The following is a 16,881-nucleotide window of genomic DNA, read 5'->3' on the forward strand; positions in this document are numbered from 1 at the left end:
TATAAAAATTACAATAAGTCACAATAATTGATAATTCAAAATATTTATAAAATATATAAAAAAAATCGTCACATAAATAAAAAGTCATCTAACATTAAAAAAATATAAAATATATCATGTAAATTGAAACTGCCGAAGGGAATATATGTAGTAGGGACTATCCTTTTTTTCCTCAATTATAGATGCCTTAGCTATATTTCCTTGGATGGTTTATGCCCTTTTGCTTACCTATTAAGGAGATTCCATAAAAGAAGAAGATAAAAAGTAAGGCAAAAAGAAAAACCAAAATAAAGCAAGCTTTTGTACTGAAAAATAAAAAAAAAAGCCTATGTCCTTAGATCATCCATCTCTATCTCTCTCTCCTTTAAAGTTGCAAATGCATATATACTCCTCCCTATCAATTTGTTTATCCTATTTTATTTTATTTTAGTTATTTTCATAAATAATCAATCATTTTAATGCCTTAAAATGTGCATATTTTTTATTGAAAATTATAAAATTCAAAAGTATTTTTTATTTTCTTAAATTTCGTATCAGGTTAAAATAAAACAAATAAATTAAAACGAAAGGAATAACATATTCGGGTATTCAAATGCATATATACTCTGCCGTATCAATTTATTTATCCTACTTTCTATTTTTAGTTATTTTTAAAAAAATATATATATCTTTTTAAGGTCTTAAGATGTGCATATCATTAATTGAAAATTATAAGATTCAAATTTTTTATTTATTTTCTTAAATTTCGTGTCAGGTCAAAACAGAACAAACAAATTGAAATGATTGGAATAACATATTCGGGTATTCAAATGCCATTTCATTGAAGCATACTATTTGTGCTTTTCATTTAAGCATATACTTCTTTTATAGTATTATATATATATATATATATATATATATATATATATATATCTTGGGAAAGGGAGGTGTATATAAGTGTCAGTAATACTTTGTTTGCTCATGAAAATATGGGCAAATTGGTTAAAATTTTTGCTGGTTTGCTAATTGTGGCCTTGGATATAGTGGCTGGAATTCTTGGATATAAAGCAGAAGCAGCTCAAAACCAGGTATATCTCTTTAATTATAGATCAACAAAGCCTTCAAATCAAATTTATTGATTGAAATTATTTTCCTATATTTGAATCTTTTATTTGTATTCATTATGTTCTACTTCCTCCGTTCTTAATTGGTTTGGATATGTCATATTTAATTTTTTTAGTCTATTTTTTTAAGAAAATTTAAAGCTTTTTAATTTTGACTTGTCATACATGATTTAAGACCATAAAATTAAATGCGTGATACATTTTACATATCTTTTGTTTAAGACTACAAGAGCAAAAGTCATATACCCAACCTTTGCAATTACAGTAAGCTCTAGTAAGTCGATTCTGTTTCTAAGAGAGGGCTCCTACGGCCCGTAAAAACTTTCTTCATTTTCTTAAATATCGAAAGGAGTCAAAACCAAACAAATAAATTAAAACGGATTGAATATTTTTTTTATTTTATTTTTTGGGTCAAAACTATGTTCTATTTCGAGTCTAGCTTCATACAACTTCTAATGGTGTTGGGTCAAGATTTTGAAGATTTCTCTGTTCGGTCAAGATTTTAAAGCTTCTTTGTTTTCAAAAGATGTTACTTTCATGTTTCAATTTATTTGTCCTGTTTTAACTTGATATGAAGTTATAAAAAATATTTTTTTAAAATTTTGTGGTTTTCATTTAAAGATATATTAAGTAAACCAAACTGCTTTTTAATTAAGTGATTTTAAACATGTCATGTGGAAAATTAAAATTAAAAATTACTAAAAAGGAAAAAACACATTTTTGTTTTTTTTAAAAATGTAGGACGAACAAAATTGAAATAGACAGAGTAGATATAATGGAATATATTAGCGTAACAAAAATCTAGTAACCTAAAAATATTTAGGCCCACCAAGACATTATACAAGTGTATATATCAAATATATAATAAGTGTATAATAATATACTAATTATACTGATTCTCTTTAGTTAAAAATAAAAATTAGACATTCTTTTTAAATGGCCTCTTTGGGCTGATCTGATGCATAAAAATCATGTTTTTGTGGTTCGATTTTTGCCCCTTAAATTTGTGGTATTTAGTTTTTTTTCTCTTGTTTTAATAAAAAATTGTTCATCAAAATATCCTTAATTATGATGTAATTTTATAAGGCAATTTTTTGCTTTATTCGGTATAAGTTGTTTAGTATCTAATTTACAAGGTCATTAATTTAGAATTTTTTTGTCTTGTTCGGGGCAAAGGCTTCCAAAGACAACAACTTTCAATACTAGTTGTTACCTTATGCTGTAAAAAATTCTATAGGAATGAGTAGATTTTGAAATTGAACTTATGTCTCTGTCACCACAAATTTCATAGGAGCTAGGTAAGACATAACTTGTGTGTTGTGATTTTATTTTTGTTTTTCAGATGTCAGGAATATTTTCGATCACTTTTTATGATAAGTTATAGCATTTCTAATTCGTGGATTTATAATAATCACCATATATTGTATGTTGAATCTTCTACTATTTTATGTTCTTTTCGAAAATGTGTTAATCCCACTTAAAAGTACTGAAAGATAAAAATAAAAAACAACAAATTTAAAGAAGAAAAAAAATTTAAATCACTTCATAATAGGGACATTAGTACGAATGACCCCATAAAAATCCCGATAATTTTGTTAATTTTGCTACTTCATCCCATTTTATACGATGCAGTAGTTTGAGGGGTCAATCAACTTCTTCTATAACTATAGTTTTCTCAATTTCCAAAAAATATTTTGAATCATTAGCACTATTAACTTAATAATTTTTTTAGTGTAATTTTCAAATCTGTAAATTTTATTTTAAAAATCTATTACTAATTTCTCCAAATTCTTTTACATAAATTGGGACAGAGCGAGTTATTACTAATAATGATAAAAACGACAGTTAAAATTCAGTGATAAGTAGGAAAATCTATACACAAAATTCAGTAGCTAAATAACAAAAAATCTCATGCTAATCTCATTTAGTTATGAATTTGCGATGGATTATAAGAAAATACAATTAATCGAAGCTATTTAGCAATTGATTACTGATAAATTTCATAGCTAATTTCATGTTTTCTAGTAGTGCGAATACTAAATATTTTAATATGGTTTGATGATTTGTTTCATTGGTAATTGTAACAGGCAAGACACGTGACATTATGGTTGTTTGAGTGTAACAAGCCAAGTCATGAGGCATTTATTTTTGGGTTAGCTGCTGCAACTCTGCTTGGAGTAGCTCATGTTCTAGCCAACCTTGTTGGAGGCTGCAGCGTTTGTAGTACTGATGATATTCGTAAAGCCACACCAATCAAGCAATTATCAATTGCTTCTCTTGTTTTCACATGGTATGCTCTTCTCTAATACTATTTTCGTCTCAATTTATATGATGTTGTTATTCGTTGATCGGTTTTCTTAATTGTTTGTCGTTCAAAAGATATGTCCTTTCTTATTTCTAACATGCTATGGTTCTCTGGAGTGAATTTCGAGATATGTTCTTTCTGTGATAGTTTGATCGTGAGTTTGGATATGACATCTTTGTTTATTTTTTTTTTTTAAAATACATATATAAAAAATATTATAAGTCAAAATATTTAGCATTAAAAACACTTGTTGGACTCTGGATCTTAACCATGTCATATAAATGTTTAGGCTTAGGCAGTACCCTTTCCAATGGTGAATCCATGTTGAAGATATACTATAGTGGATTGCGCACAATACCTTCGACTCTTATAGAAGAAATTTGTTGAAAATATACATATTTATTCCAAGTGTAAAAACATTATAGTTTGGTGCGATTATATTGGACACCCAATACCTTAACAACTTGTTTAGATGGTGGCTATCCGTTTTATTATATTGTATGATTAGTTTAAATATTATATTTTTATTATTATTATTATTATTTAAATTAATATTGTATCGTATCATTTAATTTCATCATTAAGTAACGATGAAACGTTCCATTTTATTGAAATGATCTTTTATGACAACTTATAAATTGAATAGAAGAAAATAGTCTTTTTAGATTTTTTACGTGTAAAAATGAAGATCTCTTGTAAAAAGGACATAAAACTAAATAAATAATTTGTAAAAGGCTATGAAACCAAATCACCGGTGAAAAATTCTTTTCTAGCCCTTTATAATTTTAGTTTTTATTTTATATCCTTTTTACGAGAGATTTTGATTTTTACATATAAAAAAATTAAAAAAGATATTTTTTTTCTATTTAATAAGTGGTCATAAGAGATCTCGTTTCCTCCGTAGTATGAATGTTGTGTATTTTCAAGTATTCAAGTCTATACAAATTTGAAGGAAAAAATAATTATTATGTGGTAATATATATGACTTGTGATTTTTCAGGATCATATTTGCAGCAGGATTGGGTACGTTGGTGATTGGGACAAAGGCAAATCACAAGTCAAGAACATCGTGTGGTTATTTACATCATAATTACCTATCCATTGGTGGAATTCTTTGTTTTGTTCATGCTCTCTTTTCTATTGCATATTATGTTACAGCTAGTCAAAATCTGGCTTAGCTTATCATTTAAAAAAAAAAAAAAAATTGTATAGATTAATTTTGAAGATAACTGATTTTGCTTTGATGAAAGTTTCTGAGATGTTGTATTCCAATGACATTTGCATATTTTAGGTTGAACAGCTAATTGTAAGTGGGATAACTTCCAAATGTGATTATTGGAAGTTCATTGATCTATATAATTGATGAGACCACCCCCACACCACCCTTTTTTGGAGGGGGCTTATATACTAAAAATGGGGCATGTGAACGCATAGTTTTTTCGTAAAACTAGCTATTTTATATATTTATTTTTTTAAAATTGGTATAATATTATATGTTGGCACTCATACTATAGAAAAGTTAAATGACACACTTGGTTGAATGTTTAAGTTATTTTATTTACTAAGAGAAGGGATCAATTCCACTTAATACATTTTTCTTAATGATGCATTCATATTCTAGAAATTCAATATTTTTGACAGCGAAACATAATAGTTATAAAAGAAATAACTCAATGATCATGAGTTATATTGGCCAGGAAAAAGAAGTGGGAATTCGAATTAGAGCTAATAGTTACAAGTTGTACAAAGGAAAATTTACATAAATATACTATATTAAAAAAATATTTACCATTTATAACAATAATATTTTTTTTTACTAAACACTTATAATATATTTATAATACAATTTTAATACATATTAGCGAGAATATTTTATAAAACTCATATAATATAAATTTTATTCATGAATAATATATATGTATCACACACTTTAATACATTTATAATACATTGTATCAATTTCTTACCAAATAAATATAATATATTTTAAAACACTTAATATTATTTGTTCTCTGCTAGGAGAACTTTCAGATCCGGATCCGGAACTACTTTTTCTTCTTCTTTCTTTTTCTTTTTCTTTCCTTTTGCTTGTTTTCCAACGAATACCTCTAGATCTTTTCAAATTTGGCCTAGATCTATTGATTTCCGACGTCGTCTCGCGGTTTTTCATTTTTCCGATGTGAAACAGTGTTTTCCGGCGTGAATCAGGTTTTTTTCAACTGGAGTTGGTACCTCCGGTTTACCTATATTTTTGTTCATACACTTATCGTTGCATTTTGCTAACTTTAAATTTTTGAATAACTTATTAATTCCTACGTATTTTTGTGGCTTTAGATAGCGATGGTAGACTAAGGTCATGCTCTCATTCAGGGACGGGGTCGGGGACGAGGGCAAGGAGGGGTAAGTGGGTTAAAGGAGCGTCTAGACTGAGAGTTGGTTCTTGGAACATTGGAACGTTAACGAGCAAATCCATAGAGCTAGTTAAGATTCTAAAAAAGAGAAAGATTATTATAGCTTGTGTCCAAGAGACCAAATGGGTAGGTTCTAAAGCTAGGGAGGTAGACGGGTATAAGCTTTGGTTTTCAGGTAGATCGAAATATAGGAATGGGGTAGGCATTTTAGTAGACAATGATCTAAGGGATCAGGTGGTGGAGGTTAGGAGAGTCAACGATAGGATGATGTCGATTAAGGTGATCGTTGAAGGAAGCACATTCAACATTATTAGTGCTTATGCGCCACAAGCGGGCTTAAGAGAGGAGGATAAGAGGCGTTTTTGGGAGGATTTGGACGAGTTAGTGGGAGGTATACCACCTACTGAGAAGCTTTTCGTGGGAGGAGATTTCAATGGGCACATCAGGTCTATTTCAGGAGGGTATGATGATGTGCATGGAAGCTTTGGCTACGGGGTCAGAAATGGAGGAGGCATTTCACTTTTGGAATTCGCAAGAGCTTTTGGGTTGGTCATAGCCAATTCGAGTTTTCCAAAGAAGGAAGACCACTTGGTAACATTCCATAGTTCGGTGGCTAAGACTCAGATAGACTTTTTACTCCTGAGAAAGGTCGATAGAGGTCTGTGCAAAGACTGTAAGGTCATTCCGATAGACAACCTTACAACCCGACATAAGCTTTTGGTGATGGATTTAGGGATCAAGATGGTGAGGAATAAGAGGGTCGGGGATGATCGATCTAGGATCCGATGGAGGAGTTTGACCACTGCAAATGCCCTGGAGATGGGAGAGAAGTTGAAGGTCATGGGGGCTTGGGATAGTAATGGGGATGCGACCAGTATGTGGGATAGGACGGCTAGTTGTATTAGGATTGTGGAAAGGGAAGTGTTGGGAGTCTCGACTGGTAGTCGTAGTCGGCATCGAGGAGACTGGTGGTGGAACGAAGAAGTGCAAGAAAAGGTGGAAGCAAAGAAGATGTTGTACGCAAAGTTGATAGAAAGCACAGATGAGGTGGAGAAGTGGATGAATATGGAACTTTATAAGATAGCGAGAAAGGAGGTGAAGTCGGCGGTTTCGATGGCAAAAACAACAGCTTTTGAACGCCTTTATGCTGAACTAGAAGAGAAAGGTGGGGATAGAAAATTATTCAGGTTAGCCAGGGCGCAGGAGAGAAGGGCACGCGATGTGGACCAAGTGAAGTGCATTAAGGATGAGTATGGAAAAGTATTGATAGACGAGACCCTCATTAAACAGAGGTGACAGTCCTACTTCCATAACCTCTTGAATGAGGAAGGGGACAAAGACTTTGTGTTGGGAGATTTAGAACATACAGGGAGGCGTCGCGATTTTGGGTATTGCAGGAGTATTAAGGTCGATGAGGTTAAGAGTGTCGTTCGTAGGATGCGCTGGGGAAGAGCAACCGGACCTGACGAGATTCTTGGGGAATTTTGGAAGAGCACGAGCTCGGTAGGTTTGGAGTGGTTGACTAGGTTATTTAATGTCATCTTTAAAACAGCAACGATGCTCGAAGAATGGAGGTCGAGCGTAATGATCCCTCTATACAAAAAAGGGGATATCCAGAGTTGCAACAACTATAGAGGTATTAAGCTACTAAGCCATACTATGAAACTATGGGAAAGAGTGGTAGAGATGAGGGTGAGGAGAAACGTGTCTATTTCAGAGAACCAGTTTGGATTTATGCCGGGACGCTCAACTACAGAAGCCATCCATCTTATGAGGAGACTGGTGGAGCAGCATAGGGAGGAAGAGGGACTTGCATATGGTATTCATCGACCTACAAAAGGCTTATGATAAAGTCCCAAGAGAAATACTATGGACATGTTTGGAGGCTAAAGGTGTACCTGTGGCATACATTAGGGTGATCAAGGACATGTACGAGGGAGCCAAAACCAGGGTAAGGATAGTAGGAGGGGACTCAGAGCACTTTCCAGTGGTGATGGGGTTGCATTAAGGATCAACTCTTAGTCCTTTTTTGTTTGCCTTAGTGATAGATGGATTGACTCGACAAATTCAAGATGCGGTGCCATGGTGTATGCTTTTCGCGGATGACATAGTCTTGATCGATGAAACTCGCCGCGGAGTTAACGCTAAGCTGGAGGATTGGAGACATACCTTGGAGTCTAAAGGGTTTAAGTTGAGTAGGACAAAGACAGAGTACTTAGAGTGCAAGTTTAGTGAGACACCTCAGGAGGTTGGCGTTGAAGTTAGGCTTGGTGCTCAGACCATCCAAAAGAGAAGTAGTTGCAAGTATCTTGGGTCTATCATGCAAGGCAGCGGGGAGATTGACGATGATGTCACACATCGTATTGGGGTAGGGTGGATGAAATAGAGGCTCGCTTCCGGAGTACTATGTGACAAAAATGTGCCACCAAAACTTAAGGGCAAGTTCTACAAAGTGGTGGTTAGACCGTCTATGTTGTATGGGGCGGAGTGTTGGCCAGTTAAGACTTCTCACATTCAAAAGATGAAAGTTGCTGAGATGAGAATCCTAAGATGGATGTGTGGGCACACCAGGAGCGACAGGATTAGAAATGAGGTTATTCGAGACAAGGTAGGAGTGGCCTCGGTGGAAGACAAGATGCGGGAAATGCGACTGAGATGGTATGGACATGTGAAGAGGAGAGACAGAGATGCCCCAGTGCGGAGGTGTGAGAGGCTGGCCATGGATGGTTACAAAAGAGGTAGGGGTAGGCCGAAGAAGTATTGGGGAGAGGTGATTAGATAGGACATGGCGCAATTACAGCTTACGGAGGACATGACCTTAGATAGGAGGGTGTGGAGGACCCACATTAGGGTAGAATTCTAGTTCATAGTCTCGTTAATCTTCTCTATTCATAGGCGTAGTAGTGCATTACGATCTCTTGCACTGTAAATTCTGATTTCTGTTATTTTTGTTATTATTTATTACTTTCTATGCTTTGATTACTCTATTGAACCTGTGACGCTATCATTATTTATTTAATCGTTATTTGTTATTTGTATTTATTTATTTGTATTTATTTGTTATCTATTCGTTATTTGTTTGTTGTTTTTCTCATAAAGCTTTTAATTTCCTATTCTTATCTAACATTTTTTTATGCATTTATGCTTTTACTAAGCCGAGGGTTTCTAGGAAACAGTCGTCCTACCTTGGTAGGAGTAAAATCTGCGTACATTCTACCCTCCCCAAACCCTATGTTGTGGGATTTCACTGGGTTGTTGTTGTTGTTGTTATAATATATTTATATTGCATGCATAATTCACTTTTAATACATGGTAAATACATCATAATATTGTTATGTATTGCTATAGATGATAATAAATAAAAAGTATAATTAAAATCAACAATTATTTATTAAAAAGTGTTCTTCCTGACAAATTTTTCTTGTACTACAAAACTGTTCCATCTTCCTTAAGTCTCTCAATTTATACCAGAAAAATTCATAATAATACAGAAGAGACTTTAGTATTTGGGATTGACCATATATAGCAAGTTGATTTTGATATATAGAAAAGACTTTAGTAACTTTTGCCATCTCACAGGACCAAACAATGGTACTTATATTGGATCATTATGAAAAAATGGTGACTGCAAAACAAGAAGTCATATATATTTTTTGAAGAGCATTGCAAAAATAAGCTATTTGGATGAACTCTCATCATCTGAACTAAAATCATTATCCATCCGTCGCTCCTGGATTGCAGGAAATAGTCGTTGATGAACATCTGGCAAAGAATCTGGATGGGATTCCTGGGATGGTGATACCGTTAAAGCTCCTTTTCTAGAGGTGTTTGCAGGAACCTTGGTTGATTTTCTCAACAATGTACATGACTTATCCAACATAACTAAGAAATCACGAACAGTGATGAACAGACGCAAGCCTTCATCCTTTCCTCCAGTTCCGTGGAAGTAGTCTCCTGTACTCTTCACCAAAGCCATTATCCTTTTCTCTTCTTCTAGTATCCACTTGATCTCCTCGTCCGCATTTTGCATAAAATTTGTGAGTGTATCACGGAACTTACTGTGTTCGTCCAAACTTTTCATGTCAGTGTCTAGAAACCCTTTGGTTTTCACTAGTGACTTACCAAGCTTGGAGACAGCTGCAGTAAAATTCTCACCATCTATAAGTGCTGCTTTTCTTACATTCTCAAGCTCATTGCTTAGACCAGAAACCACCTGGAGACCAAGGTTACGATGGTAATCAACCGAGTCACGAGAAGCATCCTCTGCAAGATCTTCTGGTGTTAGACTTGACAAGCTTTCGCTCTCCCTTAACTTGCGTGCTACTCTAAATCCTTCTGATCGGATAATTTCCTGAACAACAAAGTTCAGAAGTGTGGTCTTTCCATCAGTTCCTTTAACATCTGAGAGTTTCAACAGCGTATCAAGCTTGAATGCCTGTGCACCACCACGGTAGGTGCCATCATTCATGCGGTTCCCGGTTTTAAGAACTGCTTCTAGAAGTTTCAGGAAGAGTCTACTGTTTCTCAGCTCCTGGCACGCAACCTGCAAGCTTTCATACTGAATAAAAGCCATCTATCATGTGATAAGGAACAGCTACTAGATAACAATGTACTGAAAGGTCTTTTATTTAACCATGACGGGAGTAAGATTAGCTAAATTTCCTGCGTATAGATGGCTAGACTTCGAATAGTATGACTTACATTTAATGTAAAGATGAGCCAGTACCCATCCTCATTGGTCGTAGAGTTTGAAATGACCTTTGACACTGTATAACAGGTTACCGGTTTGAATTGGTAGTACAATTATTTTATTTTAAGCTACTGAATTTGACAATTAATTAAATGACCCCTTTCAATAGAATAACAGAGAATTTTCATTTTAAGCTGCAACACCTAAGGTATGAGATACTTAGAATTCTACGATTTACCTCTAAAGTTTCGAACGACTCTTTGATCGAAGAAACATCTTCTTGAAGAGAACTCATGAGCAACAATGCGTCCATCCGTTTGAAGGCAAAGGGAATTTCAACCAGGGATTTGAGAAACCTTTCAGCAGGACCAAGCTGAGAAATTTCCCCGCAATATAATCGAAGTTTGAGTTCTTCATCTGTTGTTGGAGCCAACTTTGATATAGTTTGAATAAGTTCAGGAGACAGTTTATTACCTGATAAGATAAGCAGGCTTTTGCAAGTAAGGCTGAAAAGTACTTGATAACATAGAAATAAAAACTATGAAAATTTACAAACATTAGCAGCAAGAAGTAAGTTGGAGTATCCCTCAGCAGCCAGCAATCTTTTTCCACAAGATAAGATGATATAGCAACTCAAGTCTGCCTATGTGAAGTAAGGGACATGAATAAAAGTTCTCATATCATGAAACTTCAGTTTCTTCCTTGGAAAATTGTTTAATACCAGGCAAGCACCAGACACAACCATAAACAAGAGGAACTCTTTTTCAAAGAACTGGCATTATTTCAAGCCAGCATAGACCCCATAGTGGTTTCAGTAACTAATAGGTATAGTAATAAAGGCTTCCTGGCGTTGTAGGCACTAGAATGGAAGTATTACGAGTAGGGACTTTCTTTATTGTATCGATCTTTCAGACTGGCTCAATAGGGTCCCATTCCTTCTGTACTAGAGTTCGGTGGAGGAAGGGCTAATTCTCTAGTGTTTCTTAATTCAATATAACCATCACCAGTGCTTGGTTGGATTTGTTGTTAATTTTCACTCTCTGGTGAAAGGTATCAGACTGAGCAATGAATGTTTTGTTTCTTTTTGATAACCAGGTGTCTCGGCCAGCTTGCGTGTCAGCTACCCACCACCAACACAGATACCAGGTTACTATACCTACCAAGGCTTGGACCTATGAGAAGACATTGCCCAGTGTTTTTATTACTGCCAAAGTTATACTTACATAACTGATAGACTATTCTTTTCCTTCTTTCCTTTTTCATTCTTTTGGGAGGAAGGAGTGGGGACAGTTGAAAAAATTACCAGGTTTGTTCTAGAAAATCACCAGCAAGTTCTATTTTCCACTTAAAAATGGGACCTTGTTTTCAACTTCATAAAATTTCTAGGAGCACTTAATTAGCACAGGCCAACATTCACAGAACATCTTCCTTCTGAAAATTCACCCTCGGTTTATGTTTCTTCAAAACTCTTTTTGATTACTCTCAATGTGCTTGTAGTCATTTCACAACACCATGCATGAAGCAAATTAGTAGAATGAAACTTCTTTATTACTCACGTAAAGAACATACAGTTTCCTAATGAACTGACAAGAAGATCTATGTGCAAACCATGTTGTTTGTTCTCTTCCTTCCAATTTAAGGTAGTCAATAACGTTCATGCTAAAGCTGAAAGACTGAAAAAAGCTATGGAATAGAGTTAACACTTAAGTAAAAGCCCTCTGCGGATTGGACATACTCTTCTCCATGGTGATAGATTTACTATTTTTATTTTCCATTAGCTATTAATTCAAAAGAGCAAGATTCACACTCTCACGGATCTCATGGGGAAAACACACACACATACACATACACAGAGGGGGTGTTATAATTCAAGTTTTGATGCATCAACAAACCATGGGACCTGATTGGCGGGACCTGGTCCCATGATCGGTGTGTCACATACCAAATGGGAGCCAGCTGTAAAAGATGTCACCATCTGTTGTGGTTGGTGGGAAAATCAGAAGAGACTACAAACCATGGGACCTGATCGGGGGACCTGATCGACTTGGTCTAGCTGTAAAAGTTGACACTACCTGTTGTGGTTGGTGGGCAGCAGCTGAAGGACAAAGACGTCCAACCAATCAGAAGGTACTAGGTTGTTTCATCCATATGCTAAATACTATCTTTAGGACATGAAACAAATTAGTTTTTCACACATCACATTTACAAGGCAAAAGGAAAAAGGAGTGTGTGCTCAAAAGAAAGAGCACTTCCTCAAAGCAGCAGGGGACCTGATCGAGCTACTATTGAAGAATAGTTTTTAGGTTATTGCTTTGTTGTAATGTTGAGTCTTGTGTGCTAAATATTGTAAAATCAGTTCCTATCATATAAAGGAATATTGATTATTTCTCTTTGTATTGTGTCATTGTGACTTCTTTGCTAGAGTTAGCATTGAAGTGGTTAGAAAAGTCTACATTAACCTAGGGGTGGTTGTGTAGTGGGCAATAGTCTTATTTCTTAGTTTCCGACTCATTGCTAGAGTTAGCCTTGATCGGAGTGTTGAAAGTCTACGTCAACTAGAGTGAGTTGGGGTAGTGGGCAATAGTCATATTGGTTAGGCTCAAAGTCTTGTGATAGGGTGTTGCAAGCATAGGAGTGAAGAGGATTTGTATCTAGTTACATAGGTTGTAATAGATCACTTTTCTCTTGCATCTAGTGAAGATTGGTTGGAAATCCTGTTGGACAAGTCGTGGTTGTTTCTCCCTTGAGCAAGGAGTTTTTCCACGTAAAACTCTTGTCTTGTTCATTACTTGCATTAGCTGTTCGTTTCTTGAGCATTCTGTTAACTGATTGTGTCAAGGGACCTGGTCTCCTGACTCGTGTGGTGGACGCATATATTCTATCGGGGGGAGAGAGAGAGAAAGAGAGATTTACCCTCCTTGAGAGCATCACAAACTTCTTCTGTCGTCACATTTAAGGCTTTAAGAACAATTGCTAAATTTTGTGATTTCTTAGCATCAATTATCTGAATATACTGTGGGGTAGTTTCAAAAGATGATGTAGCTTTCGCGCCATCATTTTTGCCTGCATTTGCTGCGTTATACCCAAATAACGATTCCATCATCTCCTCATTAAACCTGTAGTAACATCATTATAAAAAGTGAGGAAGTTAGACATTTTGCATAGCAAAGTACAATATAGGAAGATTGATGCAAAGCTTACTGGAATGAGCCAGCTTTGATGTCATGCCAAACCATGGAGTGATCAGGATTAGCAAGAACCTTGTCCCAGAAAAATGGCTTTAATTTTGCCTTTGGAGCATCAGGGTCATCAGATGGTTCAGTTCCCTCACCACCAGAAGAACTTCGTCTCCGATGTGCTCCAAGGGGTAAAGGCTTTGGCGGATTACCAGGCTTTGGTGGATTAGGAGGAGGAGGCCGAGCAGCTTTTGGAGGTGGAGGCGGCATTGGAGCCAGTGGTTTAGGAGGAGGAGGAGGAGGTGGTTCAGGGGATGGAGGTGCAGATTTTCCTGGAGGAAGTGGTAATGCATTTACAGGTGCATCTGTTTTAGCTTCGGCAGCTGAAGAATTATGAGAATTGGCTGGCACCGAAAGACTATTAACAGTAGAAGAACTCTTGAAATCTTTCTTGGTTGAACTTCCTATGCTTGAAGATTTCTGAGAAGAATCTACCACATTAATTGTAGAAATTATTCGGCATAACCAAAAAGACATGCAATTAGAAAAATTTGACCTTCATGATTAAATACCTGCAGATAGATTACCTGAACAAAGGTTAAGAAGAGGTTTCTCATCTCTTTTCCCACGCTGTGGACCTGTTTCTTTCTTTTTACTTTTTATAAGACACAGTATTAATAACAGAGCTAAAAGGGCAATTCCTACCACGACACCTCCAGAAACAGCAGCAATAATATAAGTTCTGTTCTGATTATTATTTTCTGAAGCCTTAGTTCCAGTATTTTTTGGTTTAGCAGGAGGAGGAATTACAGGCAAAGGTTTAGAAGAGTTGACACGAGTAGGAGGTGTTGGAGCCTTTGCAGGGGGGTTGACACGAGTCTGAGGTGTTGGAGCCTTTGCAGGAGGGGGGACATGGGTCGGAGGTGTTGGTGCCTTTGCAGGAGGAATGACACGAGTCTGAGGTGTTGGAACCTCTGCAGGAGGTTCCGTGGGCACTTCAGAAGAAGGCACTGGAGCATGAATTGGTGATACCGCTACATGGCCTGGAGATGGTGCGAGCATTGGAGCTGCAACATCATGTGTTGACTTATCTTCAAGCTTTCTTTCTCTTAGGTGCCTTCTGGGAACACTGGACGACCATTCTGAGGAAAGCTTTTGGTACTTGATGAACCAAGCAATGGATGCAGCCTCATTACACGAACCATGAACAGGAGGACTTTTCCTTTTTAAGCACTCCAGAACGATCTGCTTCGCTTCAGGAGGCAGATCACTAATAGCCTTTCGTAAGATTCTTTTTCTCAACAAAGGTATATCTGATTGTAAGTAAATATATGTTCCTGTTGCTGCCTGATAAAGAGACAAATCCAGAAAGCTTGCAGTTTCTGTATTCTTGTGTAATCGTTCTATGCAATGAACCCATATTTGCTCAGCCTGCAAACAGAATACTTCATTAACATATGGCCAGAAATACAACTCTATCTCTTGTGTTTTTGGTCCACATTACAGAACATGATACAACCAACATATGTAGTTAAATGTCTAGGCTTTCGCAGAAAGAATTTTTTTTCAAAACCATGGCATATGTCTCCTAGCACGACTGTACTTTCATTGATTTATCCTAAAGATTTCATTTCAGTTTGAATTTGGTATTCGTCATGTAAAAGGATTCCTCCTATGCATCCATAGTTGAATAATTAAAGTGCCCAACTCACTGTTGGTGAATTAGTAGGTTCAATTTCCAGCGGATGCACACCAATGATACCCTACCCTTAGTAATCATTTGATTATGAACAAAAATGCACGACTCATTAGCCGGGGAATACTACTAAGTCTTAGTACTCAACAATAATTAATGTATCAGCAGATACTGGTGCAATCAATTGTTACATTCCTAGGACCAAGTAGCAGAATCAAGAATCTATATAAGGAGGCACAAAAAGTAGCAACTTTTTAACCCGTTTTGCCACTTCACTAGAATTTTCTCTCACGTCAAGGAAATTCAAAAACTTACATAACCAAAAAATTTCATTTTTTGCCTTGTTTGCACCATGGAATTTTTCAACGAAGGAGATTCAATACCTAACTCTTCCACTACTTAGGACATTGTTCTCAAATGGAAAAACGGACTTGTTAGAAAGAATTACTAATCATGTCATGAAGAACAACAATAAGAGTTTAGGTTCAGAGATAAATACCATTAAGCAACTCACATCATAAATTCATAAACATATTTGAGCCCTGAGAATGGAAAAAATCCTATTGGGTGTGCCACCCCCGAACAGGCCTTGCAGTGCGCGATTCGAATTTAATCGGGGCTCCACAGACTCCGGACACGGGTGGGAAACCAAAAAAAATAATTGTACATGCATATATTTTAGCCTTTACGCATTTGGCTATTGTGCAAAATATGAAGAAGTAAACATTTATTATATATACATAAAAAAAAATTAACTATGTATAAACAATATAATTTTTGCAGAAGGAGCTTGGATGAAACCCTGAACCTTACTAGCTCCGCCCCTGTGGACCAAACAATGTATTCATCAAAATGACATGTTATATTTCATACATACCGTATGTTCATCTATGTGTTGAACACCTCCATTGTGTAAACAGTTTTCAGGAAGTCTTCGATTCCCTTGTAAACTATTGGCTGCCAAAACACAAACAAAAGCAATAAAAGTAAATAGAGAGCTGACCCTTCCCACACCCATTGATTGTAAAATCAATCTTCCAATCCCATATTTTGGCGTTTTTCATTTCATCTGATATGTGCCTTTTCAAGAATATAAAAACCCAGAAAGCCCTGTGGCTTTTTCTTGAATATAATTTGACCTCTATAATGTAACCTACATAAAGATTCAATCTTTACACATAAAATTGGATTTTTTTTGTATAAATAGATATAAATCTTTAAGGAACCCACCACCCTTTGGTGCCTTTGCAAAAAAATTACAGGGAAAAGTGCAAAGGTTACAAGAAGGGGAGTTTTCCGTGATGAAATTTTTGGAAAAGCTCGCAGTTTTTTTTTTTTGTTCGGTGAGATCTTCGCATGGAATTTTTTGTTCATTGGAATGTTTTCATGTTTTTTCGGAGACAAATGAAACGTGCAGAGAACTACGTTGAGAGAGAGAGAGAGAAACACACAACACAATTAAGTGTGAATTTATGCTTCTTTTCCATTAAACCTATTTATT

General features: G+C 35.7%; 2 protein-coding genes across 2 annotated transcripts; one reads left to right on the plus strand and one right to left on the minus strand.

The window, feature by feature from the left end:
* Window positions 1–922: 922 nt before the first annotated feature.
* Window positions 923–4,841, plus strand: LOC129876733 (protein VASCULATURE COMPLEXITY AND CONNECTIVITY-like). The gene is made up of 3 exons (XM_055952235.1): window positions 923–1,067; window positions 3,191–3,393; window positions 4,409–4,841. The coding sequence occupies exons 1-3, from the start codon at window positions 969–971 to the stop codon at window positions 4,584–4,586; spliced, it is 480 nt and encodes a 159-aa protein (XP_055808210.1). The 5' UTR covers window positions 923–968; the 3' UTR covers window positions 4,587–4,841.
* Window positions 4,842–9,229: 4,388 nt separating this feature from the next.
* LOC129880690 (formin-like protein 3) lies at window positions 9,230–16,816 on the minus strand. Its single transcript, XM_055954850.1, has 6 exons — window positions 16,258–16,816; window positions 14,272–15,115; window positions 13,710–14,175; window positions 13,422–13,624; window positions 10,747–10,982; window positions 9,230–10,361 (listed from the first exon to the last, which is right to left on the minus strand). The coding sequence occupies exons 1-6, from the start codon at window positions 16,396–16,398 to the stop codon at window positions 9,495–9,497; spliced, it is 2,757 nt and encodes a 918-aa protein (XP_055810825.1). The 5' UTR covers window positions 16,399–16,816; the 3' UTR covers window positions 9,230–9,494.
* Window positions 16,817–16,881: the final 65 nt, after the last annotated feature.

This window comes from Solanum dulcamara, chromosome 2, assembly GCF_947179165.1.
Source record: "Solanum dulcamara chromosome 2, daSolDulc1.2, whole genome shotgun sequence".
NCBI lineage: Eukaryota > Viridiplantae > Streptophyta > Magnoliopsida > Solanales > Solanaceae > Solanum > Solanum dulcamara.

Bases quoted from the DNA above. Each gene is read 5' to 3' on its own strand.
- LOC129880690 (XM_055954850.1), bottom strand. From the start codon at position 16,398: ATGGGTGTGGGAAGGGTCAGCTCTCTATTTACTTTTATTGCTTTTGTT. The intron at 15,116-16,257 runs GTATGTATGAAA...TTCTGTTTGCAG, and splicing joins AACACATAGATGAACATACG to GCTGAGCAAATATGGGTTCA. The intron at 10,362-10,746 runs GTAAATCGTAGA...GAAAGCTTGCAG, and splicing joins AGTCGTTCGAAACTTTAGAG to GTTGCGTGCCAGGAGCTGAG.
- LOC129876733 (XM_055952235.1), top strand. From the start codon at position 969: ATGGGCAAATTGGTTAAAATTTTTGCTGGTTTGCTAATTGTGGCCTTG. The intron at 1,068-3,190 runs GTATATCTCTTT...TAATTGTAACAG, and splicing joins CAGAAGCAGCTCAAAACCAG to GCAAGACACGTGACATTATG. The intron at 3,394-4,408 runs GTATGCTCTTCT...GTGATTTTTCAG, and splicing joins GCTTCTCTTGTTTTCACATG to GATCATATTTGCAGCAGGAT.